Source organism: Mycetomoellerius zeteki, unplaced genomic scaffold (genome assembly GCF_001594055.1).
Source record: "Mycetomoellerius zeteki isolate Tzet28-1 unplaced genomic scaffold, Tzet1.0 scaffold312, whole genome shotgun sequence".
NCBI lineage: Eukaryota > Metazoa > Arthropoda > Insecta > Hymenoptera > Formicidae > Mycetomoellerius > Mycetomoellerius zeteki.
Genome location: NW_017257297.1, coordinates 422677 through 448378, shown reverse-complemented (window position 1 = coordinate 448378; position 25702 = coordinate 422677). Strand labels below are relative to the sequence as shown.

General features: G+C 36.1%; 5 protein-coding genes across 6 annotated transcripts in view; 2 read left to right on the top strand and 3 right to left on the bottom strand.

Moving 5' to 3' along the window:
- The first annotated feature begins 3282 nt into the window (after positions 1-3282).
- LOC108724878 (mitochondrial 2-oxoglutarate/malate carrier protein) lies at positions 3283-4869 on the top strand. The gene is made up of 6 exons (XM_018451563.1): positions 3283-3391; positions 3513-3722; positions 3887-4020; positions 4146-4316; positions 4517-4616; positions 4674-4869. The coding sequence occupies exons 1-6, from the start codon at positions 3324-3326 to the stop codon at positions 4867-4869; spliced, it is 879 nt and encodes a 292-aa protein (XP_018307065.1). The 5' UTR covers positions 3283-3323.
- A 195-nt stretch (positions 4870-5064) lies between these two features.
- Positions 5065-6653, bottom strand: LOC108724897 (mitochondrial 2-oxoglutarate/malate carrier protein). The gene is made up of 6 exons (XM_018451593.1): positions 6571-6653; positions 6296-6511; positions 5936-6072; positions 5654-5824; positions 5345-5444; positions 5065-5266 (listed from the first exon to the last, which is right to left on the bottom strand). The coding sequence occupies exons 1-6, from the start codon at positions 6651-6653 to the stop codon at positions 5071-5073; spliced, it is 903 nt and encodes a 300-aa protein (XP_018307095.1). The 3' UTR covers positions 5065-5070.
- A 468-nt stretch (positions 6654-7121) lies between these two features.
- Positions 7122-10426, bottom strand: LOC108724891 (calponin homology domain-containing protein DDB_G0272472). Its single transcript, XM_018451588.1, has 9 exons — positions 10288-10426; positions 10012-10185; positions 9558-9752; positions 9287-9471; positions 8956-9076; positions 8673-8880; positions 8259-8587; positions 7828-7992; positions 7122-7742 (listed from the first exon to the last, which is right to left on the bottom strand). Exons 1-9 carry the CDS (start codon positions 10366-10368, stop codon positions 7593-7595), a joined length of 1608 nt encoding a protein of 535 aa, XP_018307090.1. The 5' UTR covers positions 10369-10426; the 3' UTR covers positions 7122-7592.
- A 1966-nt stretch (positions 10427-12392) lies between these two features.
- The window catches only part of LOC108724896 (uncharacterized), a 52281-nt gene continuing 38971 nt past the window's right edge, over positions 12393-25702 (top strand). Inside the window, exons 1-2 of one of the 2 annotated variants that reach the window (XR_001936728.1) lie at positions 12393-12539; positions 14538-14595. The gene's annotated coding sequence lies outside the window, so the exon portion shown is untranslated. Of the gene's footprint in view, positions 12564-14537; positions 14596-25702 lie in introns of both variants that reach the window. The other variant, XR_001936727.1, reaches the window with a different exon arrangement.
- LOC108724892 (enhancer of split mgamma protein) lies at positions 15139-16867 on the bottom strand. The gene is made up of 2 exons (XM_018451589.1): positions 16583-16867; positions 15139-16370 (listed from the first exon to the last, which is right to left on the bottom strand). Exons 1-2 carry the CDS (start codon positions 16655-16657, stop codon positions 15822-15824), a joined length of 624 nt encoding a protein of 207 aa, XP_018307091.1. The 5' UTR covers positions 16658-16867; the 3' UTR covers positions 15139-15821.

Sequence of the window (25702 nt, the reverse complement as noted above, 5' to 3'; positions counted from 1 at the left end):
TTAAGGCTTCTTAAAGCAAGGTTGTAGACCTAGCCTAAGGAACCAAAAGCAAGGACTATTCGTATTGAAGAATTTTACAAAAGTTGAAAAGCTACTTTCTCTGAACACAGCCGTTATATTCGCGCTGTTATTGCACATTTATGAGGTAGGTAGGAATACACGAGTGGAAATAGGTATACACGAACAAGCACGAATAAATGAAAATACGAGTAGGTAGTACAATAAGTATGGATAGATAGAGACTGTATAGGTAGGACGATAAGTATAATGCGTAGGAATAAATGCATTATATGTCACTAGGCGTCATTGATGCCTTCCAGCTCGAAATTTATAATTTCCTCCGATCGTACACATCATTTCTATACACTGCTAAAAAAAAGAAAATTTGCTTCCGTTACATGCAATGGAATTTTTTGCAGACGCGTATTATCCCTGGTGAAAATTTCCCATACAGTACAGAATTTGCAGCAATATCGCTATAAAATCTCTGCAATATTGCTGCAACATCTAATGTTGCTGCAATGTTACAGCAGTGTTGCTGTAACTTTGTGCTGTAGGGGTTTTCTCAAAATTTTTATACGAATTGGAACATTTTTCAGAAATACTCAAAAATATTTAGAAAGTTTACATTTTCTCTCAGTATTTTTCGTACAAGTGAATTTTGAAATATTTTGAAATTTCTCATCCTATAATTTAAAAAAAATATTTATATTTTTTTTAGATTTTATAACATTTCATCAGAAATTATACTTACAAAAAATCTTAGAAATCTTACGATATTTCATAATTAACATATATATGAAAAATTCTGAAAAAAGATGTGAATTTTCTAAAAAGTGTTCCAATTCGTATAAAAAAATGTGAAAAAGTTATAAAATTATATAGAAATTCTGACAAATTGTGTGAAAAATTCTGAGAAAAATTTTCACTAGGGATAAGACAAAATTCGTTAAATTAACTTGTTTGAATATTTAAACATCCATTTTCAAAGGGAAGTAGTGCGCGGCGGCATTTTGCGGTTACAGGAAAAAGGCCCCCACGTTTTCTCTCAGGTTACTCTCTGATATGAATCAAGTATCAATCGTCGATATAGTCGGTCACCCGTCGCTGCGTCATCCTGTACCTGCCATATCGACTAGTAAAAACGCGCGAATATGTCGTTCAACTAACCGGTCAATTTTAAATTCGCAACTGTTTTCGATTTGCAAAAGTCGCGATGGACAACTTGCGCTGTGAACCAGCGACAAATGTCTGGTATTTCGAGGTGTTTTCAAACGTTCGAATTGGAGAGACCTTTAAAAGATCACGGCTCTAGATGTATCTGGCGGAGAATCATTCGCCAAACGTGCAGTGCGTAGCGCGGCCGTTTGGCCGCCATGACAGTCTTGTCGGCGCTTCGGAAATGCGTTGAGTTTGCTCCGCGTTCGATCGTAGATTTTACCCGTTAAAAGTGTGCGATGATCGCGAATTTTTATCGGGAATGTTGACCAATGTGACGTTCGATCATCAGAATACGTCGGTTATCGCGGATATTCGCAGCAGACTGCAGTAGACGCTGTTTCGCCGATCGTGATCAGAACTCCGTTCCGAACGAGATTCTGTTTTGTAATCTCAGTGAATATGTATGTACAAATTTCGATACTGTAGGTACGTAAAAATAGTCTCTCTACTATTGTCTTGAGAAAATCGAAATGCGATTGACGCACTTTTTTATTAGTCGCGTCTTCAGTAGCACATCGAGCACTTAAATCATGATTATATCGCATGCATCTCTGGCAAAAGTAAAAATCGGAGCATAAGTCGCAAAAATCTCACACCATTCAGTTCTCCAAGAGATGTCTACGTCCTACGGACTTCTCCGAGGAGACGTCTCTCGGAGACGTTTACGTTCTTTTTTAACTCGTGTACATTATTTTAGAAATGTATCAGTCATTACAATTTTGTGCTTTTAATCTGTAGGAAAACTACACTGAAAAAAAAGATTGGCTGCTGCAGCCAATTAAAAATGCTATGCCATATTTTACCATCTAATTTGCTGCAGCAGCCAATCTTGTTTTCAGTGTATGTGCGTAAAAGTAAAAAAAGAAAGAAAGAGAATGATTGTGTGGTCAAGAGATTTATAAAAAAATGTGCACGAATTAATTGAATTAGCTGGTGATAATTGGTAGTAATAATCATGATTACTTTCTTCTTTGATCTTCACAGCCCCTTTTTTTCTCTTCTCTCCTTATATTTAATAATGTGCAAAATTATATTATAATTTATGTTGTGACTCTGCTTCACAAATTTTTATGCATGAATAAATTATAAATTGTATAAAATTATAGTATATGCAATAGTGCGTAATAGCAGGGTTGGGTAGTAAGTTGGTGCTAAGTTAAAAAGATAAAAGTTAAGTTAAAAAGTTAATTAATTTTAATTTAACTTAGTTATATATTTTAGACTCTTAACTTTTTAACTTAAGTTACATTTTATTTGATTTTTTTTAAGTCAATTCTCAGACACAAAGCGAGAGGATAATGAGTATATAATTTAGTATTGTATAATCGTTACTTGTGAACAAAAATAACCAGATTCTTTAATAAATATGCTATGAGAAAGGAAAAATACGAAAAATTATGTAAATTGCTCAAACTATTTCTTTTTCTTTTTTTTGGTTGTTCGTTCGGACCAAATGTAACTTTTAACTTTTCAATTACTTTTTTTATTATCTTAACTTTTAATTCAATTAATTTCGTTATGGATTAACTTGTATTTTAATTAAATTAAATTTTCAAGGCTGTTAACTTTAACTTGACTTAGTTAAAAAAAAAGTTAACTTACCCAACCCTGTGTAATAGTATATGCGTATAATAAAATGTTCTTTTCAGGTATTCATTATTTTCTGAATGAAACTGATGCGGAACATTTTTCGAGCGGATGGAGAAATAGTAGAACGTAACTGGTGAGAGTAAAATTGTTTATTTCTTATCGAATTATCTGAGAAAGATTATATGCAGTAGCATATACATCCACAATTATTTATTTTAAATACTTAATTAAATACTCTAATAAATATTTATTGCAAAAAAAATTTCATGTACAAAAATATAAGAATATTTTATGAAGCAAAATATTTTATCGCAATAATGACAAGTCAGTTAGACAAATTAATTAGTCAAGAATCTGTGCTGTGGCCTTAAGAACGATATGTTACTATATTCAGGAGAATATGAAAATGAAATAAAGGTTAAAGATTGTCATTCTTATCGAAATTAAAAAAAAAATTGATAAAAGTAATAAGTTGTAAGATATTGAGAGCATGAGAAAAAGAGAATACATAAATGTCGGCGTCGATCCAAGACGCCAAGGTGCCAAAATTCATCAACTTTGTGATAGGTGGCATGTCGGGGTAAAAAGATTCATATTATAATTGTCCTTTACAATAAAATCGTTACTTTTTTTATTCGATAGGCAAATATCTAAAAAATATTTTGGCATGAAATTTATGATAATTTTATTCTATTCGACAGAGTAATAGCTCAGATCGTGACACATCCTATGGATGTTATTAAGATACGCATGCAAGTGTCGCAGGATTCTTTACGTGTCGCAGCATTCCGTACGTTTTGCACGAACGGAGTTTGTGGTTTTTACGCGGGACTGAGCGCGGCTCTTCTTCGTCAACTGACCTATACCACCAGCAGGCTTGGAATCTATACCACATTGCTAGATATCGGGGAGTAATGTCAGTTATTGCATTCAATTATTGCATTTAAAAATTTAGTTATAATCCACGGAGTCTTGAACGTCTTAAATATCATGCATATTTGGCGTTTAGTACCAAATTAGACATCAGACAAATCTATGTTATAAAAATGTCTCATTCCAAACTCCTTTTCTTCAGACAACATTTCGGTTATTTAAATTACGTTACGATGATAAGTCTCGGGATGATAGCTGGTGTGATGGGCTCTTTCATTGGCACTCCGACGGATCTGGTATTAATTCGCATGGTGGCAGATATGAATTTGCCACCAGGTATTTCTATTAAAAATTTCGAAATTTCGATCTAAGTTTATTTCTCAGAATAATTTAAAATGTAAAGAAAGATATACATTTCTGTAAATGTATTGCGTACACTGGAATTAATATATTTATATCAGAAAAGCAAAGAAAATATAAGAACGTCATTAGCGGTATCTTTAACATATGGAAAACTGAAGGATTTTTCGGATTATGGAGAGGAGCGGTACCCACGATGGGTAGAGCAGCGATTGTAAATGGAGCACAATTAGGTACATACACGAGAGCGAAGAAGTTGCTACAAGACACAGGTGATTAAAATTTGCAACGTTAAACACGTCTGTTTCACAAGGGGGGTATTTTACATAAAGAAAATTGTAATTAATATAAGAGAAAATATAAGAATATAAATATGATTTTAGTTAATAAAGGTATAATAGAAAAATTGCAACTAATAATCGATTTTGAACGATTTTATTTAATCCATAATGGGTTTTTTGAAATATGACAGGATATATTCAAAATGATATACCATTGCAAATTACCGCTGCCATGATGTCTAGCGTAATCACGTGTTTCGCTACGATTCCGATCGACGTAGCTAAAACTAGGTAAAGCAGCAAGATATCAAAGGCAAAATTGAGATCTTAAGATACACATCCTTGTAGGATTCAAAACTGGAGGCAACCTACGAAACCACCTGGTGTTCTGGCTATGATCGTTAATATTGCTAAAAAGGAAGGCGTAATGTTGTTATGGCGCGGTTTTCTTCCGTATTATTCCAGAGCAGCGCCCAATACAGTTATTACCATGGTATGCGTTGATCAATTTCATAAAATGTACTCGAAATTTTGCTCGATGTAATAAAATTTATGTTAGTGTTAATTGGTTTCCTTTAATTGCGCACTATGATATAATTGGAATAAAATCTAAGATCGAGATGTTGCAACCATAACTAAATCAGTGAGAATATTATTTAAAAGAGTATAGAAGTTTTTTCTGAAATTTTATAATGTGTGATATTAAAAAACGCAATTTTTTATTCGTTTTTAAATAATTTTTTTATTATTTATTGATATATATTCTGTATAAACGCATCAGTTGCTCGTTGATAACGAGAGTTAGTACCGTGTGCGGACCGATCCTGCAGTAAGTTGGCCAAAAACCTTTCCAAAGAGCCCCCATTCCTTCATTTTTCGCTATCGACATCATAACTGAGATCATACCTGGAGGTTTCTCAATGCTTTTCATGTTTTGTATTCTATAGAACAGTAAAAATCTTACTGAATTTGTTCAAAGACTTTTTTCAAGAAGTTTTAAGTATTAAAATTGTGATAACCTGGTCTTGGTAATGTCAAAAGGCATGGAATTAAAAGCAGTGATAAATCCTGATACCATTGACGCACCAAAGTGCAAGCCTATGCCTTCTTTAACATTCACTGTAAAAAGAATGATTTTTTTTTAAATAAAAAGATTCAAAATATGTAGATACAAAAATATTATTGAATTTGATAAACAAAGTATTATAGATTTTAATTATATTTTTATATTTTCGAAAGTTAACGAATGTATTTGATTTATATTCAAGAAATCGAATCATCGAAATAAATTTTAAAAAATAATATAGAAAACTGTTGTTTAGCTATACATCGTGACGCAATTAAATGCTTCACTTGGCTGTAAGTAGCCAATTGCGATACGTTAACGACAACAGCCCTTCCTATCGTGGCCACACTTCCTCTCCAGAGAGTAAATATTCCTTCTTCTCTGGCAATTCTGACAAAAGCATCGAGCACGTTTTTGTAATTTCTTCGCTGTTCTAAGCAGAGAGAACATTAGCTAAATTAGCTACATTTATTCCAACAAATGTTTCTTTTGACATTGATGAAAGTCAATGCACTAATTAGCTTGTATAAAAATTTATCATTACCCACTGGTAATCTGCCATCTGTTGTCATTCTCACGAGAGCTACGTCGGCTGGTGTTCCAACGAAAGCCCCCACGGCACCAGCGGTTCCAGCCATAAACGCCAGAACCGCGAAATTGGGATGACCGATATATCTTTGTCTAAAATACAATCAGTTTTTTTTTTAAACTGATGACTTTAATTACTTCAATTATTTGATTATTTAATGGATGTAACTGAGTCGTCAGAAAAAATATTTAAGAGACATCCTGATTCCATTTCGATTTTATTCAGACTTTCTCAGATTTTTAAATTGTCTGGAAATATTCTTGACTCCTCTTTCGAAATTTTAAAAATTTATTGTAACCGCTGCTATCAGATTACCTCCAAAAATCTTGCATCTGATTATAAATTCCGAGTCGCACGGTCGTATACGTCGCTTGTCTGACGAGACCGGCTGTTAAACCGCTGTAAAATGTAGTAATGCCCTCTTTGCTGTATATGGTGCTAATTACATTCAAGATCGATGTTTTCCCTTTGTGCATTTGCATCCTATTTTTGATCACGTCCATCGGGTGAACCACGCAAGTGCCTGCCATTCTGAGATACAAATAAATATTTGAAACACTATTTTGATTCGACGCTTCGTAAAAAATTACCCGGAAAGACCACCCAGCAAAAAATTGATTATTGGCGGTATAGGTTGCTTCTTCTTTTCTTTTGGTTCTTCTTTTTTCGACATTTTTAATAGCTTAAGTTAACGAAATAAATTCCTACAAACAAGTTAAATGAATAATGGCTTCTATTTTTCACAATGATATAAAATACTTTTAAAGCCTTTCGAAACATATGTGCCATGTCATTGTCAAATTTTATCAATATTAACCTATTTCTATTACATTAAAATAAAACGCAACCGTCGGCTTCACAGCATGACGGTAAAATATCGATTTTTACAATGATTTATAAAAATTGATGGGGAATAAAGTACAAACTTTCCTTCGCTGCGTGTTAATTATTATTTGCATTTATTACTTTATTTATACTTTATGTATAATTAAGTACTATACATTTTCAACACTGGCGGTGAATTTTGGAGCCTATAATAGTTCAGCCACAGAAAACAGACCTATGATAATAAATTGCTTGTCATTTTAAGATCAATTTATTCTAGTACAAGAATTTGATACATTGTGTATTGCTTATGAGAGAAATCATATTTTATAATTATTTATATAAGAAATTAGTTTGTATTAAATGCATGTTATATTTACTGATATTGATGTTATATGGTGATATTCATATTAATTTATGTATTCTGTTAATTGAAGATTCACGTGATACGAAACGTGTTTCTGAGAAACCTGCTTTAGATAATTTATTTGATTGCTGCGAGAAAGGAGTATGATGTTTTGAAGTATAACGAGTGCTCACTACAGTAAGCAATCATGAGAATGCTCCAACTTTCACAACTTAGTGAATTCTTTGTTCATAAATTGCTGGTAAATGTTGTCTTGACATGGACAACTTTGTTTCTACCGACTTTTGCGTGAGTCGAAAAGTGCGAGACTTGACGGTGTAATGCGAAAATGACTCGGGTGACATTTTGAATTATTGGACAGATGTGTGGTAATTGCGATCGGGCGATTTACAAATTAACGCTGTTTATTGCAAATGGCAGTTACTGTAAATAATATATTTGATCTGCCGCAACAGGTTTTGGGCAATTGCAGCGGCGCCGGGCTCTGTATTTTCTCTTCGGCCGCTCCTCTTTGACGGTTAACTTTTCGAGTTTTTTCTTTGGCGCTAACCCCATTTCTTTTTTAATATTCTACAAACAGAGAGATGAGTGTTTTTAAAATTATTCACGATTTTATTAATCTTAAAATTTCATATTACAAGTGTTCAAAATGTACCTCTATGGCTTTGACGATCGGATAAAGCGGTCTCACGCCCTTCGACTCTTCTAAAACTTCATCTCCATAAAGCAAAATCCTTTGATTAGCTTTCTCAATTGCGGCTTTTGTCGCTTCAACTTCGAGAACTTCTTTTTCGCGTTCTTTGTCCATTTGTTTCTCCTCCTGATGATTAATATCAAATTATCTGTTTTATCAATGTATCTTATATTGCGAATATAATATTAGGAAAAGCAAAATATGAAAAGTTTATGTTTTAAGTAAATAATACATTTCATGTGAAAATTATTTCAAACGTAACATGCATTTACACGTAAAAGTACCCGTTGCAACTAGAATCCACATAAAAAGAAATAATAAAGAATAATTATTCTCGAAAAATATTTACACTTGATTATTATAAAATTTACATTAAAGAAATATATTCTTACGATATCCTTCCGTAATTTATTGCTATATTCCAGTTTTTGTTGCCATTGTTGTTTGCGTTCTTCCAAATCGATCTGTTTGTCATACTCGTCTCTCTTAAATCTCTGCATCATCTCCCAAGCTCTCAATTCCTTCTCTTCTTGTCTTTGCTTGGTCTTTATAGCCGCGTCATGAAGTCTATATTCTTCCATGAGAGCGCGCATCTTCTCTTCTCGTTCCTGTTGTGCTTTTCGCTTTTCTGCCTCGGCTGCTTCTTTCTCTTCAACAGCTTTTTTCAAGATTTCTCGCTCTTTAGCATCGCGAATTTCCTCGGTTGAAACATATTGGTCCTCTAAAACAAGATTCGTTAATAGGTGGATCTATTTTGGTCGTTTGAATTCTGTATTATATAATTTATGTTTCTGAAAGCATCGGACCTATAATCTGCATCTGACGCGCTTTTTCTTCTTTCTTCTTCAACGCTAATGATTTTTGAATTTTCTGTATTCGATCTTTAGCTTCCCTACAAACTTCTAACGCTTGATCCTCTAATTCTTCATTGTGCTGTAATTCCAGTTCAAGTCGTTTTTTGTCTTCTATCGCTTCTTTGAAAAATTGCTGTAGTCTCTTCTTTTTGTTCAATATCTATATAAATGCAGAGAATATACGTTAAAACCTTTCGGAATAAAAAATATTGTTTTGCAATTATCGGGTGCTTACATCTTGCATCTCTTTCTCTTTCATGAGTTTCATATCTTGGATCATGTTTGTTTGATCCTGTTTTTCAGCTTCTAATTTTTCCGTTATTTTTAGCTTATTGTCCCTTTCGTTCTCTTCGATCCTGATTCATAATTAATCTAATAATACATGTTGCAGTATAATTAAAAAATATATATTTCTTTGACTTTAATACTAATAATACGTTTATTCAACTTGTATTATCTAATATTAATATCTGTCGAATTTGTACTAAAATATTAATATTCTTACAAAGATTTAGAATTATACTTTTATGTTTTAAAAAATTGAATTTCTATTAAAATTAATTTACTGTTTTTTCAAAGCAGTTCTGTAATCCTTCGTTTTTTTCGCTCGTTCCTTTACTTCTTGTTTCTTCCGCTCCTCATATTTTGCGACGTCTGTTTTAATGGAATTAACATATTTTTCATCTTGTTCTTTGTCCATTGCTCTAATAGTCTTTTGCAACGCCACTTGAGCGTCCAGCTCCCTGAGACACTAATATAAATCATGGTAGACTGTTTTGAGTTTAATTAACGGTCTGGCTTAGAAATTACGTGAACACTCCTTTCGTGAGAAAGTACCTCGGAGACGAGAAGAGCACGATTAATCTGTCGGCACAAAGGCCTCTTTTGCTGAAGCAATCTCTTTGCTTGCTGCACCACTTCTGCACGTTCCGCCACCTTTTTCTCTGTCATTTCCTTCACGAACGCTTTCCTTTCTTCTTCAGCTTTTTGTTTCTTTGACAATAATTCTTCCCTCTGTCTCACCTTAATATTCTATTATAAAACCACTTTCGTTTTAAAGATATTATCAATCGCTGCTATACAAAGTAAAATTATAAATAAATTTTTTAAAAATTTTGCAAATACTTTATTTAAAAATTTACTTTTTACTTTCTTTGAAATATCCTATAATACATGATTACATATTGATTGCGAAGATTCAAAATATACTTTTATCTCTGTGCATTAAAAAAGTAATATATTCTTTGTATTTAATCGCAATAATTTTGAATCGAGAATAGATCAAGCATACTTCTATTGTGCTGTCCCATGTTTTACTTTTTTCATAAGTCGCTTTTTTCAACGCTGCTATTTTTGCAGCTTTTTTTTCTTGCTGTGCCGCTATTCTATCCTCTTCTGTAGTATAATCCACGAAACGTTGAAAGGTGTCCTTCGTCACTACTAACGCTCGAGCTCTTTCAGACACCTGCGAAAGCGTGGTTAAATTTTCAGTAATACTAGACACAGGAGAAATTTAGTCTGTATGAACTCAACGTGTTTGAGAGTAAGAATAAATAAAAACACTCACTTTGGTATTCTTGAGCGTCTGGCCGGGTTTCAAGAGATACGTCGTGCGCATTTCCGGTTGATATATCCTTTTCTGCACCATTTTAGAAAGGAAAAATTATAATTAATCGGTACAAAGCAAAGTTGTTCAATATGAGTAGCTTGAATTTCTGCCGAATAACTGCAATGACTGCAGGCTATCTTCACACAGCACGAATGGTTGACATAGAAACCAAATAAAAGTGATCGATGCGGAATATAAAAGAACCGAATAAAATCTATTTCTTAAAATCAATACTTTCAGCACTTGTGTGTATGAAAAATGACATTTTTTTCATATCAATGTTTAATATTGTATATTAAGAGAAATAGAATCTTTCTAGAAAACTAGCATAATTCACTTATATTTATTACTCATGAAAAGATTCAAACTAATTTACACACACAGTAATTATTTATAAATCTAATTAATCTAATTAATTTATTTAATTACAATTTTTATATTTATTTATTTTTATATTTTGACTTGAACGCTCTTATACATTTATGCCTATAGACTAAGAAATTAATAAATAATAATATATTATATCTTAGATATTTTGTGGAACTCTATAGTTGCTCTCCATTTACATTAAAACTCAAATAATTCTCATTTGTGATGTCATAATTTAGTTGAACGTATATTCCTTTTCATTCATCCTGACAAGTGAGATTCAACTGACAATAAGTTTTTATCTATAAGCTCGAGACGCTGTGTGCTTTACTTAAAGTGAGTCTTGTTAACTCATATTAAGGGTGCGTTCTATTTGGCGTTCATAGCGTTTATGAGCATCATTTGTCCTTGTTTAACATTTGATAAACAAGGATGAAATAATTCTAAGAGCGCTATAAATAGCAAATATAGAACACGTCAGGCTTTAAGCGAAGTTATAAACCTGTGTTGTTATACGATAATGTCAACAAAGTAAACAAGTAATGACGTTATCGTTATCTGTGTATAAAATTATTCACAATAAAATATATTCAACTTTAGACCATCGATTAGTATCGATCACTTGCATGAAAATGGAAAGCAATGTATGTCTCTATGTGTTTGTATCTATTATTATTATTATTATTTCTATTTATCTTTATATGTCGAAAAATAACATGTACGTGTTTATTAGCGATAATGATGTAGATAACGTTGCCATAATAATGCGTAAAGTATATTTACCTTATTGATTCCTTGAAATCGCGATTATATCCAATACCAATCTCAGATTTTTCTAAGATTTGATTCCACTAATGTAAGATTAACTTTATCTTGTCAAGATTAACTTAATCTTAGTTCAATATATTTACTCTTTATCTTCTTTTAATTCTAAGATTTCTAATTTTAAGAATTAGAAAAAGGTAAAGAGTAAATTGCATTCCTGAACCGAGATTAAAGTTAATACATTTTACATTAGTGGATCCAGGCCTCCATTTCTATCAGTGTAGATTAATTTTGATCTCGGTTTAATTTATTCTTTATCTTTTTTAATTCTAGAGCTAGAAAAAGATGAGTTATTTGAACCGAGATTAAAATCAAACTACATGAAGCTCGTTTCTCGGTTCAACTTACTTCTCATCCTTTTCTAATTCTTAGGCCCAGTTCCACAACTCACGGTTAACTCTTAACCGAAATTTAACTTGTTTCTCATCTCTTTCCAATTCTAGAATTGGAAAGAAATAATGAATAAGTTGAACCTCGGTTAAAAGTTAACCGTGAGTTCTGGAACTGGGTTTTAGAATTGGAAAAAGATGAAAGATAAGTTGAACCCAAATTAAAGTTAATCTACATTGGTAGAAACGTGTCTGGGCCCCTATTCTTGAAAAGAAACGTATACGAAAGTCTAGAGAAATACCACAATATACGTTACGTATACTATAGTATTTTTTTAGAATTTCGTATACGTTTCTTTTCAAGAATAGAGGCCCTGGTAGAAACAGGCAAAAGTCGTCTCGCGAGTTCCAGTCATTTATCATGCGAGTAAAATCTTTTTCCTTTTTCCATCGTTCTCTACGATACCGACATTACCGACGTCGCGTCGCGTATAGTTTCTTGAACTTGCCGCAAGATGACGGCGAAGCGTGATCGTGCACTGTGGTGACAGCACGTGCTACAGCTGAGTGGCGGTTCGGTTATCGGGAAAGTGGGTATAATATCGTAGTGGTCGAGTGTTTTTCCCGCTTTTCTTCGTGCGCCTGCGGTATCATCGACGCCGACGGTGTTCCCGAGGGACGTCCGGGGTACGTTTGAACGCATACATACCGGTAAGTTTACGTCGCGATGCGAAGCTGTTTAAGCGACGCCGACACGTGAGTCGGAGCCGATTCTTCGGCCGTAACATAAATCCCTCAGGATCGGTGCGTGACCTTGGCTACGTATCTCCGTGATAACGGACGCCAAGCAGCGCTGGAACGCGCGAGACGTTTCCGCGCGAGACGTTTCGGCGCGCGCGAATTCGCGATTTAATGGCGGCGATCGAGTGTCGGTCCGACACTGTTGGACGTGCATTCCGTGCATTCGTTCCCGGCGACGCTAACCTAAATCGCGTAGGTATGACGATGATCCGTCTCGACGCGACTGGAACATCGGTCGCTCGCCAGGTAGCAACGGGGACGTGGTTATTGTCGACGAGGAAGAGCCGGTGATCCCGTTTTCTCGTGAATTCCGAGCGGGGTTAGCGCGACAGGTTTTCACGCGACCGTTTTGTGTACCGTTCGGAATCGCCGTAGCGATTCCCGCTTCGTTTCTTGGTCGGTTTGTTTTGCTTCGCGCGGCCCGCTTCCGGGATACGCGCGCGAATTTTGACGCGCGCGCGCAATGGCGTGTGGACGTTTGGAGGTCGTTGCGCCAGGTGACGGGGCGAAATTGATGAAATATCGACGGTGGAATCGCGTCGGGTTGCACTCGAGTCGCGCCAAAAGCAATCGATAAAGTGCTCAAAACCTTAGCGCCTTCGCAAAGTGTATATGCCTTCGGTAGCTCGCAGACACGTATTGAAAGCTGGAGTTGGTCGAGAAAGAGTGCAATTGCACGTTACGTTATCAGGTCGAATCACGCAAGTTCGAGGCTTCTGCTGATACGTGGAATTGATCGCCGTATCGCACGGAAGTTTTGAATACCATGATCGGATTTCAGACTCCGAATCGCGAGTGCGATCCGATTTAAATAGATAGTATGTTTCATATGTGAGAGAAAAGTTCGTTTAAACTAGTTTATTGTGTGCACTGAAAAATAATGATGTTATATCAACAGCCTTGTTTTAATTGAAAATAATTTTATTAATTTAATAACACTATTAATGAAACAAATACGTCATACTCTCGTTATAATTCTACTTGTTTTATTAATAGTGTCATTGAATTAATAAAATTATTTTCAATTAAAATGTTGATATAACTTTTTTCAGTGTAACTCGAAGTAAACAGAGAAATATTTTTACGTGAGTTATTTTATGTGATATTTTGAGATTTGCGCGGGATATCTTCCTCTAATTGTTAAAAATTAGATTTTATTGCTTGACTATTTTATACGAACGATCATATATTTTATTACTCGGTTGTTTTTATGTGAAGATAATTTAATATGTAAATTTATGTATGATAAATGAGTTGGTATCGCTTTCGACGTAATTTTTAATATTTATTCAGTTACTTTTATGAAAACATGACATCATCCACGAATTAATTAACGCAATGTGCTGCGCGATTATTTTTCCATGTCTGCGACCAGATTTAACTTTTTACCGTATTGTAAACTTGTCTTTGTATACAAATTTCGAAGGCCGATAATGATAAATTAAACTGCGAGACGCAGTTAAGTAGAGCGTGCCGCGAAACAATAGACTACATTCGATCCTTTCGCACCGGAAAACTATTTATATCATAGTGTTGCCGCGTCAAAGTGAGGTGAATGGAATTAATTAAATACAAATCCAAGCGATATCGAGAAAGTGAAGCGTGGGCGATGTCGCATCTTCGCATTTGGCGCGTTTTCGCTTCGATCGTAACGCCCTGAGAAATTGAAAAATATACATATCGTAGAGGACAATACTTTTTTTGAAAAATCGTCAAGATTGTGCTTGATCACATTATGCTTGATGACAAAGGGTTAAATAATACGAGACTTCTGTGCGGCGTACAATATTTGCATGAAATTATGTGAACTAAGCAAACCTATACACTATAATTTTCAATCTATGTCTTTTAGCGACGACTAATACTCTTAATATGGGTTCTCAGGTAAAAGCGGTTGGCAGGGAAGGAATGAGCTGCAGGGATTCACGGAAGCTGTATTAGAGTGAGTGTATTCTTAATTAATTTGAGTAATCTTAATTTGTAATTTAATTCTCTCTGAAATATCTGTATTTAAATCGAGTATTTTCAATATTTAATTAATCTTTATTTGTAGTTTAATTCTCTTTGAAATATCTTATATTTAAATCAAGTATTATCGAGCACACATCGTTTTTTTTTACGTTTTGCCTAAAGATTTAGTAAAGATTGTTTAGCCAACTAACGAATCGATGGTAAAAATATTTTTTTAGATACAAAATGTGTGTGAAATCTTGAAACTTAATGTCTCTCGCATTTTAACAAGCAAAGTAATGTATTTAGGTAATACATTTTCATAATTTGTAATAAATTTTGATTTAAACAAAAAAAGTATGATTTTGTTTTATGTCGCGTATATTAATAGAACGCTATTGGCACGCTATTTATAAAAGAAGAATAGACAATTCTGTATTATCTCTAGAAATTTAAAGATCTTAAGATTTATCTTATTTATACGTACATATACTATCGGGTGGGTTGCACAAAACCATTTGAATATATATTGCTGATACGAAACATGTTTATTAAAAATCTATCATTTCTACGCCTACTACAGTAAATATCACAGGTACACGTTTCTCTATCACAAGATCTTCCGCTCGGTCATTTTTATACATATATTTGCGCCACGCGAGATACTAAATGGACGCGCGTTTTGCGGAATCACCGTAATCGCCGCCTCGTAAGGTCATTCGTCATTGTTGTCTCACATCTGATGCTCTTGACCGGTGAGACTTGTATAATAACATTACGGCGAGAAAATAAAAAGAAAAAAACATCCTCGATAAAAGTATGAAATAAACAATAGAAAACATCTAACTGTCGAGTAAATTAAAGCTTCAGCCGCGTGCGGCCGCGAATAAAACTACGTATCGAGATCCCAGTGTTATCCGACTCTTGCGGAACGTTATCGAAGTTGTTGGTGGCAGAACGTCATTGGAGACATGACGTTCGCATTGGTACTTCCGCTTCGGTCCGACTGCCTTTGAGCAAGTGAAACTCCCCTTAAGTCTAGATGATCTTTGTAGGGGTAGACTCTTCGCTCTTTCCTCCTTACGATGCCTGTTCCGTTCAGATCACAGAGAAATTGCAACACCGGCGTCGATAGTTTGTGAATCCTTCGGATTCGAGATCTTTTCGTCGCCGGTTTACTCGGAAACTTCGGCGAGTTTGCCGTGTCAAGGCGGAAGTTTACCAGGGTCGCCAGATGGGTTCATTCGGCTTAGCCACCTGCAGAAGACCCTGGTGGCTCTGGGAGACGGCGTCGATGTCGGTTCGCACCGGGGATGGCTGGCTGGATGCCGGCGTCAACGGCATCGGATACTCGTCGGCACTGAGCTCGCTGGTGGGTGATGGCGAGGACTGTGGCGCGGTCACGTGGATGGTCAACGGACCGGTCTTGTCCATGGAGTTGAGCTTGTGTCCGAGATGTGTCATCAACTTGGTGCCAAGAGCAACGTCAACGCCAGGAGTGGCCGCTAAGCAGCGGCTGACTTCGTTCGCGCAGTGCGTGTAACCGGCACGGAAGCGGTCAGCGTCGATCACCGGGTTCGCCGAGAGACGTTGTTGTCGCTGAAGCTTGTGCAGGTGACGCACCGTCAACTCCAGAATATCTGCCTTCTCCAACTTGGCTACGTTCTCACCGTCACCGGCCAGCGCGGTCACCATCAGATCCTTCAACTCGTCCAAGCAGCGATTGATACGCGCTCGACGTTTGCGTTCCAGCATCGGCTTCATCACCTGCGAATCGAAACGAACGAATCGCTATAGATCGATGTCGCACTCGACGTTTAGAGAAAAACATTTTGAGAATCTTGTTTCATACGAGGGAAAAATGTCATAAAAATCAATTCGAATTTATTAAAGGAAATAACAAAGTAACAAATTAATAACTTGAAGTTCACGTGACGATTAGAGTTATTGTTCGATTGAAATGTCAAGATGACACCTACCTTTCGATACTGATATGTCCTGGAGATCGGCTGCTCCTGCCCATCGGTTAGGATGATCTGCTCGTGCATCTGCATGATTAATCCTTTTTTTCTTGCGGCACAATCAAAACTTCACTTGATAACCGTATATTGACTTATCGCGAACGCGACCTTCTCGTGCTATCACACCGGTTCGTCGAACTCTAATCGTCGCTACGATTACGAGCCACTGCGGTTGGCGGAAGGAAACGTGCGTGTATCTGGATAACACGTTGGTCTCCAGCTCGACCTTCGAGTGAACACGAACAGAGCGTGATTGTAGCCGTGATCGGGCGAGGCTTCGACTTATATAGGCAAGGGCCCCCAAGTGGACGGAGTGAGGGGACGGGTATGGGGCCGCATAGTGGGGGACAGGCCTTCCGTGGGAACGGTCCGTAGAGGTTGGTTCCCAAGCAAGCACACCACCTGTAAGCGGCAGCTGCCAGACACGCGCCCACACCAAGCCATCGTCACCGTTCCTGCGTCCTTGTTGCACCTAGCCGTGGCGCAGAGTCGATGCTCTCTACCTCGGCTGATCGTCGACGAGTGGTCGTGCCATGGTATGCGCGGCTCGTAATCGTCGTTCTCCTTCTTTCTCTTTCTATCCATCTATCTTTCGCTCCTCTCGTTCGCTCCTCATCGTTCTGCCCTGTCTGTTTCTCTCTATCGCTCATTGGCGCGTATTTCTACGAGCTCTCATACGGAAGGACTAGATCTCGACCAACGTCCTCCTCCTCCTTGCTTCAGGGCAAAATAGAGGTGCCATCCTTGTTCCACCTGTAAGATGTAGCTTCTTCCATCGCAGCCGCAGCTTCCATACTCGTGCTGGATCTTCTTATCATGATTCCGCGTCCCCCTCTTCCTCGTAGTTTCTTTTCTCTCTGTCCCTCCTCGCTTCTGGTTCTCCCGCTTCGGCCGATCGAGGAGCGTGCTGGGCACAAGTCCGGCGCAACTCCGGCGCGTGATTACAATCCCACTGGCTACACGATGTTAAATCGTGTGCCGTGTGTCTCTGTATGTGTGTACGTGCGCGTATTCCATAGTCGTTCGGTCCGGTCAACGCCGCGGAATGATATCGCGGCCATCGGTGGCACGATTGATCGATCGTTTTACGCGTATTAACGCAGAGGGGAAAGGGAAATCGCGGACGAGCTCGATAAAGCTCGTTGGTGTCAAGCGGTATGACAAATTGATCGTTACAGAGCCGGTCGTGTAACAGAGCGAGACGCGATTAATTAATCTTGCTCCATCGCCGATTTTCTGTTTTCGTTTCCGAGTAGCACGCGCGTTCCGCACCGACGAGTGAATGGGATTCGAAGAACGAATTAGAACTTTAATAATCCGTTTGTTACGCTTTATTTTACCGATTATTAGGAGCATAATAGTAATTATTTCCCGGTTGGAAAATAATTATTTTTGTGCTCCTTGTTCTACGACATTAATTTTTTAAATTGATGCAAAGATTGCTATTTTTAAACTGACTTTTTATTTAAAAGAGTTCTAACGTTTATCTGTTGCTATAATATAATATGATAATGTTGCGTTTATTGCTAGATTTAATTCACTATTGCAGTTACTGCATTATTATATTATCTATGAATTAATACCAAGTAATTACGAAACATGTCAATTTGAATAAAAATTAGTAACTTTAACTTTATTGTGTTTACTATGAATGTGATTGATATCTCAAGTTCAGACGCTTACAAAGTACATAATTTTAGCAACGAAATAAGAGAATTGCAACTACAAGTTCGAACGTAAAAAATCAAGTCTCTTTGCTTTCGCTTCGACTTTATTGTTATTATGCTGTCCGTGAAATTTCTCAGGCAGTGAAGCGTACCGCGATATTTCACTGAGGCCTCGATTACGCGTAATTATTGGGTACATGGATAGTAATTACAAAGAGTTAAGGAGCAAAAAATCAACCACGCGCGGATATTCAAAACGTTGCTCTCGCTCAACGACGAGGTGGGAGAAATCCTTTCATTCGCGCTACCCGCGTAACCTATCGTCGACCGATGAAAATTGGCCGAAAAAGTAAACCTTTAATGGAATCATGTTTAAAAAAAATTTATTTTAAGTTCAATTCAAGGGCGTTTTAATAAGTAATTTATGTTAAAAAACTAATTTTTTTAACCAATTAAGATATATCGACTTCTCTTTTGTAAAACAAAATTTAAAAAAACAATCAGGAAGCAATACTAGATATAATACAAAAAAGTTGTTTTATTAATTAATTTACTTTACTGACATAAATGAATAACGTAATCATTTTTTTAAATTTTATCTTTATTTTCTAATATTTATTATATACTTTTGATCTCAGATAATGTCGATAGAATTAAATAATTTCAACAAATAATGTCTTCAAATTTAATACACAATCACAATGTACATAGAATCTGAAGTGGTTAATTTTGCGAGGATACTCATAAAATTCCTTCCGCGTTGGATAATCGCGCGAAACAAGTATTTTGGACGCGCGCGCGAGGACACGTTTCCACTTTAAAGTACTAATTTCGGCAAGCCACTGGCTAAATTATGTCCTATACGACCTTTTTTCTGCTCCTCCTATTTCTCTTCCTCCTACTCTTATTGCCTTGTATCCTCCTTTTCTCCACCCTTCGTCCGCTCGTTTTTCCTCTACATTCTCCGTCTTCCTATTGTCCACCAGTCACTTCGCTTATTTCGCGGTCGGAGCTCGGATACTTAAACATCGTTCGCACCGAATAATTACGCACGCTCGTTTCGAACTTCTCTCGTCTTCACCTCGTGTTCCTGCGACCCAAGCAATCTCTCCTCCTCTTCTTGTCCACTCCGTCATCATTTTGGTCTTTTTCTTTCTTTTACTGCTACATCTCTTCTTGCTACCATGACGTTTACAAGGTATTCTGCTTCTTTTTTTTCTTTCTCTCTTTTGCTTCTTAATCTTCTAAACGCTTTTCTCTTTCTATTCTATTTTCTTTCTCAATATACTTTCCTTCGTGTATCAGCCAATTGCACGTGTCGTTAACGAGTGGTGGTACTTCGATAGAATCTGATCTGCAAGATATAACGCTTCTCGTAACTCGTTTCCTGTTTCGCTCACTTGCTCCACTACTTCAATCGGATCTCTTCGTCCCCGTGCGATTTCGTGGGACCTAATTAGCGTGGTGTTACCGGGACTTAAGTGTCTGAAACATGTCATGATGTAGATGTAACCACGAAAGCCAGGCACGTTCAGTGAAAGCGGACCGAATACAATTTCCGAGAATAGCTTGTGATACTTAAGAATAGCACGACGATATAATAGCTCCGTCTTGATTTTCATATTTTCTATTATTTATTTGACATTCCTTTGACATTTTTTCAACATGTCAAATGAATAACAAAAAAATGCGAAAATTAAAGAAACTAAATTTAAATTTCTATTGTATTATTGCTTTGATAATGAGTATTTAAAATAATCGAAATTGAAGAATGAAATTTTATTTTAATCACTCATGTATTATTAAAAGAGCTATTAAACTTATAAATACTTATCGAATTACTTATCGTTAGAAAATGTCAAGTCTTTAGATATCTAATAATATATGCATACATTCGAATATCTAAATCGTACGTGATTACATGAAACATCGTGCAGATATGCAAAGTTATATTGAAACAGTTAACATGTCGTAATCGGAAGTTTTGCCTAATGTTCCGTTGCTACGTAGTGCTTGCACGTTCAAATGCACTTTCTACACGTATAATGTCTATTACGTCATTTGTCGAGATTGAAATCGCGGAATTTAATAACGAATTAGTCGAAAGTTGAATAGTAAGCGAGCCATTTCACTATCATTTTCACGATGCCATAACATTTTGATGTTTTGTATCTCCTGCTATAATTGACAAATTCGAAAAATAAAAGTATGTGACAATATTAAATAAGAGATTTAATATATAAAACTTTAGAGAGGCCGACTTTGAAAAAACCCAAAATAGCATTAGTTGCGGATTATTATTATAAACTGAGGTATCTAGTATCTAATATGAAAATTTTCTGATGATCCAACTCTAAAGATTATCTAGTTTTAGCTGAGAGCATTAATAGCTTTATTTACAATATTCTTGGTTTTTTCTCTCTTTATACATACTGAGAAAAAAATTGTTTATTTGATTAAATTAATTGTTTATTGGAGAAGGCATATATTTAAGTCAAATATAATCAAAGGCATATAATATGTTCGACTTAGATACGTACATTCTTCATCGAAAGAAATAAAGATGAACTAATTAGTAATAAATTAATAATAAATTAATTTCATCAAATGAACAATTTTTTTCTCAGTGCACGCTATATATTGCATATTTTATATTTTTTAATACAATAGGGGAGAAAACCATTTATTATTTAAACTTATGATCGCTAGAAATTCAAGATATATGATTAATCAATCTTGTGTGACAAGATTCTTGTCATACACGGAAAAAAAAGATTAGCTGTCACAGCTAAAAATTAGGTATGGCTAAATTCAGTAGCATTATATGGACACCTAACGTCGTATCTGCGAGGTCTAATTTCCATTAGCTGTGAGGCCTAAATATTATCATTGTAACAGACAAGCATTTTGCTATTATGTCGATGTATTGATCATTGCAGCAAACGTTTTATGTGTAACAGACAATTTAATAGCAAGTACAGTTTCAGCAAACCATATTTAACTGTGGTAGAGATAATTTTCTTTTACACGGACATATCCGATAACTGTGACAACTAACTTTATATTGCTAAATAAATCGATCTGTAACAGATATGCATATTTTGCTATCACGTCCTTATATTAGCTACAGCAGCAAATCCTTTGTATGTATTAGCAAATTCATAGCTATAGTAGCTAATGCAATTTCAGCTAATCAGAATTAGCTGTAAACCAGAAACATTTTTTTTCCATGTATAATTGAATAAATATTTTTTATTTTGTCGGCTATTCTAGCAATTACTCAATTAGATCCGCGTATTTTTAGATCTGCGATTGTTACGCTTACATGATTAGCAATTCATTACAGTGACACATTTCAAAGAGCAATCTTAATACAATACTTCATGTTTCGACAGTTTATCAATCATTTTCTTGTATCTCATTCTACGTCGTTGTTGCGAGATACGAGCACTTATTCGTATCTCGAGTGTATTGACGAACAATATAGAATTGATTTCATGTCCGCTCCCGGCGCCCTTCGCACGTGCTCAGCACGTGGCACGCAAAGCTAATACAGTGAGCGGAAGGAAGGATTGACTAGAAATCAATGAACAAGTTATAAACGATTATTCTCAGATATTAAAAACACAATATCGAAATAAAAAGTACAGTATCATATTTGTAAGCTCTAATTTATTAAACAGGTCTTCTTTATTTATTACACACAAAAAAAATTTGCAGATTTTAAATATTTACTCCAATAGTAGTAACAAAATATTTACTAAATGTAAACATATATTTATTCGATTTAAACATAACTGTTTTATTTTGAATAAATATTTATTTAAAATTGCAAATTTTTTTTTTAGTGCAGTAATCAACTTTTTACCAATTAATTTAGCCGTGTGATTTCTTAACTTAAAGAAGAGGATATTATAAATTAAATGTCTTTAGCAGTTTGGAATTTGCGTACGAGATGACATTTCGTTTTTAAAAATATTCTATAATTATTTCGGACCTTGAAATCGCAATAAAAAAACATGTTGTGATGAACTTCTTGACGTCAAAGCGAGTCTTATGTATGTTAATCATGGCTGATAATAACATGGTCGTGGCGGCAGCAGAATCGATTATTGGCACACGTGTTGCAACGGCGTTCCGACAAGTTCCCGTCGTTGCGGCAACTTGTGTAGCGCCGACAGATGCGGCGGCGCACGAATTTTCTCACACTCTTCGCGGGGTTTTTACTTTCCCAGGTTCTCTTACATCGCGGTGGTGCACACACGCGTGCAGGGTCGTGCGATCGCGTGCTTGGAGAGATAGAGAAAGAGACTTATTAGTAAGTGCATCAGCTGTTCGTGAACATATGTCGCGAGTCGTTTGGCTCGTGCCAATGAAATCGTGATCTCTCACCCCGAGGCCCTGCCTTCCCTTATGTATCCCCGGGATATCAACTACCCCTCGTAATACCGGTTCGCACGCGTCGACTCGCTCGCGTATAGTACACCGAGGAAGTCGAAGGTAAAGGTCAACATCGGAGACACTAACAGCGACGTTTGGCAATAATTAGATACCGCTCGTGAGAATTTCCCTTATTTGTCCTCGATAGTCACCATCACGCTGTGTGTGACAAGAAATAACAAGGGTTCGTTTTGGATGACAAAATAACAATTGAATTAGTCATTTTATAAAGAGTGGATAGGTTTATAATTTTCATAAATTGAAATAGCTAATAAATCGCGTTGTAAAAACACATTGACTTCAATAGGTATCATTGTTATCGAAATTGTATGCCTCATTTTTTATTATTCTTTTTTTTTTTTTCTGAAAATGTAAACATAATTATCAGGAATATTATACAGTCAGTACTTACACTACTTACCAATTCTATCAATGGAGCAACACGATGAATCGTGATTTATAGTGAAACGTAATCTATTAAGGCAAACTTAGAAGGCGAGGTGCCAGATTCTAAATTATCGTGAGAAGCCGACCGCGAAACGAGATTTATAATCAATTAATTTCCGAGCGCTCTTTGTCGACTGTAGAGTCGTACTTCGTCGTGTGCGCACAGTTAATGCGACATAACACGAACGACCTTCTGACCTACTGCGTGAGTAAAGTAACCATGAAGATACATAAGAAGCAACCACAGTGAGAAAAAGGAAAAGAGGAAGGAGTGAGAATGGAACATTCTCACGGGAGCGTCAGGATTCACCTGGTGCTACGTGTACGTTCGTCGAGCTGCTGCCGTGCACTTCGCCCTATTTAAATGATCTCTTCCCCATCCCGATTATTTTTCTTCTTTTTTTTAACAATATATTGCCCCAACATTGCGTGGCACGTGCTTACAACCGGCACACGCCGGCGTTACTTCCGTACGCGCGGCCTTTCACAGCATCCCGACTATATCCGGTAGAACCAGAATCGACCGGCTTCTCGTGACCTTCGACCTTTCGCGGGGTTCGTGACTCGTGGCATAACCCGTTCTCCATTGCAAAATTAGAGTAGCCTCTAGCTAGTCTGAAGTTTGAACTCAGAGTTTATTGTTTGCATATACCGGTGTAATTTATTGCATACGTATCGACGAACTCTAGATAAAGTTTCCTTGCCTTTAAAGATGGATATAGAACGAATAGAAGATTATGTGTCGAGAAACAGACACACGTTTCTGGCACGTGCACTAAATCGTCGGATAATGAACAATGCCATTTAGAGCGTCCACGTGCCCGACGTTCGATATGTTCAAACGGACTATTATTTGGTATTTCAACGAACATGCTGTCTGATGAAATTCTATTAAGAATCAAGTCGCGATACATCGCATGAGCAATTTCTAAATTTTGTACATATTGACGATTCAGTTTCGGATTTATAAATTAATAATCCAGTCGCCACCAACTAGAAGTAACGCAACATCAATTTTATAACTTCGCACTCAATAAATATAAATATAACACATACACTAGGTATTACATAAGAATTATAATACGTTGAGTGCGAAATTATGACATTGATATCATGTTTTAATTGATTAAGAAAGTATCTTCGTATGCCATTACTCTTTTTGTCTTGTATATTTTATTTAGGTAATTATTTAGGTAATTATTTAGAGAGAGATAGAGTTATGTTTGTTATATACTCTTCGATCCTACTTTTCAATTTAACATGCAATTCTAAATGAATCGAAAGATATGGCGAAAAGGTTTTCTATGCGGTTCGAAATCGATTTAAGAAGTCTCAGATTCTGAACCGATCGTTTGTTGTAGCGAAAGGGGCCCAAAGGTATCCTTTGTGGGCAGTCTCGGGCCCTAAGATTGCGCACGTGCTCGGCTTTCCCACGCGTATAGCACGCAGCCGGCCTGCGCTCGAAAGGGAGAGGACACCGAGACGAGAGAAAGATGGGGCACACCTTGGGGCCCCATTGTGTCGAGCACGGGTCCTGAGACAGTGAAAATTAAAGGTCTCCTCGACGACCCCGCACCTACGGGGCCCCAACCGCGCAAAATGGCAGTGCGCGCGATTGCACGAGGGTAGTTCTCGATTAGTAAACGATCCTTAACCGACGGAATACTTTTTGCGATTAACGGCACGGAACGGATGGCGTATCAAGCGGCCGGACGCTCGTTGATAATAATAGTAGAACGTGTGGCGTCCATTACAAGCATAGTAATGACGGGTTGATGCATACGTAGAGCACGCTTTTTACTTAATAATTTCATATTAAATCTGCAATTTACGTCAATGCTGTTTTTATAATTATTATTCACATTTTAACGTTAATATTTTTAATTTTAATTACTTAATTTTGGTTTTTTTATGTATAAACTGATGCTTTGTTACTTTTTTTTTCTTTGTAATAGTACATTATTTAAATTTAACAACTTATTTTTTTCTATTGGCTTTACTGTCCAGAATTTCGAAATTCAGTATTTTATTAGAAGTTCTGATTTACTTTAGATTATACAATATTTTAGAAATTTTTATTTAAATGTTAGATTTGATAGAATCGTGAATTTTGTAATTTTTACGCGATACCCATTTTTATGTATTATAGGAAATTTTTGAGATTATTTCCACCGGTTGATGAATTTTCCGCCTTCAATCTTTCCTTGAGATTGTATAACGCCTGATTATTAAAATACTAGTATACTTTTGCTTCCTCTTTTCGTCTAAATTTATTATCCTCATAACTTATATAACTTTCTTTTCTCAAGAATCTAAACGATCAGTTTCATCGAAAACTTTCAAAAATTTTTTGATGATGCGATACTTTGTCCAGAAGTTTGTATTTTTTATTCTTCGAACTCTGTATTATAAAATACCATAAGAGATTAAGGAAACAGATAATTTTGATTTGTAGGATTTGTTACTTCGCGATGAGGGAACCCTGAAGATCGAAGAGAAATAGGCCCATAACCATTTCGACATT

What these genes read in the sequence shown, in the direction of transcription:
- LOC108724892 (XM_018451589.1), bottom strand. Translation starts at nt 16,657, where the DNA reads ATGCAGATGCACGAGCAGATCATCCTAACCGATGGGCAGGAGCAGCCG. An exon ending in GGACATATCAGTATCGAAAG is followed by an intron (nt 16,371 to 16,582) that starts GTAGGTGTCATC and finishes TTCGATTCGCAG; the next exon opens with GTGATGAAGCCGATGCTGGA.
- LOC108724891 (XM_018451588.1), bottom strand. Translation starts at nt 10,368, where the DNA reads ATGGTGCAGAAAAGGATATATCAACCGGAAATGCGCACGACGTATCTC. An exon ending in CATGGGACAGCACAATAGAA is followed by an intron (nt 9,753 to 10,011) that starts GTATGCTTGATC and finishes GTTTTATAATAG; the next exon opens with AATATTAAGGTGAGACAGAG. An exon ending in AAGAGAAAGAGATGCAAGAT is followed by an intron (nt 8,881 to 8,955) that starts GTAAGCACCCGA and finishes GCATTTATATAG; the next exon opens with ATATTGAACAAAAAGAAGAG.
- LOC108724897 (XM_018451593.1), bottom strand. Translation starts at nt 6,653, where the DNA reads ATGTCGAAAAAAGAAGAACCAAAAGAAAAGAAGAAGCAACCTATACCG. An exon ending in AGATGGCAGATTACCAGTGG is followed by an intron (nt 5,825 to 5,935) that starts GTAATGATAAAT and finishes CTCTCTGCTTAG; the next exon opens with AACAGCGAAGAAATTACAAA. An exon ending in GCATTTAATTGCGTCACGAT is followed by an intron (nt 5,445 to 5,653) that starts GTATAGCTAAAC and finishes TTCTTTTTACAG; the next exon opens with TGAATGTTAAAGAAGGCATA.
- LOC108724878 (XM_018451563.1), top strand. Translation starts at nt 3,324, where the DNA reads ATGTCGGCGTCGATCCAAGACGCCAAGGTGCCAAAATTCATCAACTTT. An exon ending in GTGATAGGTGGCATGTCGGG is followed by an intron (nt 3,392 to 3,512) that starts GTAAAAAGATTC and finishes TCTATTCGACAG; the next exon opens with AGTAATAGCTCAGATCGTGA. An exon ending in GAAGTTGCTACAAGACACAG is followed by an intron (nt 4,317 to 4,516) that starts GTGATTAAAATT and finishes GAAATATGACAG; the next exon opens with GATATATTCAAAATGATATA.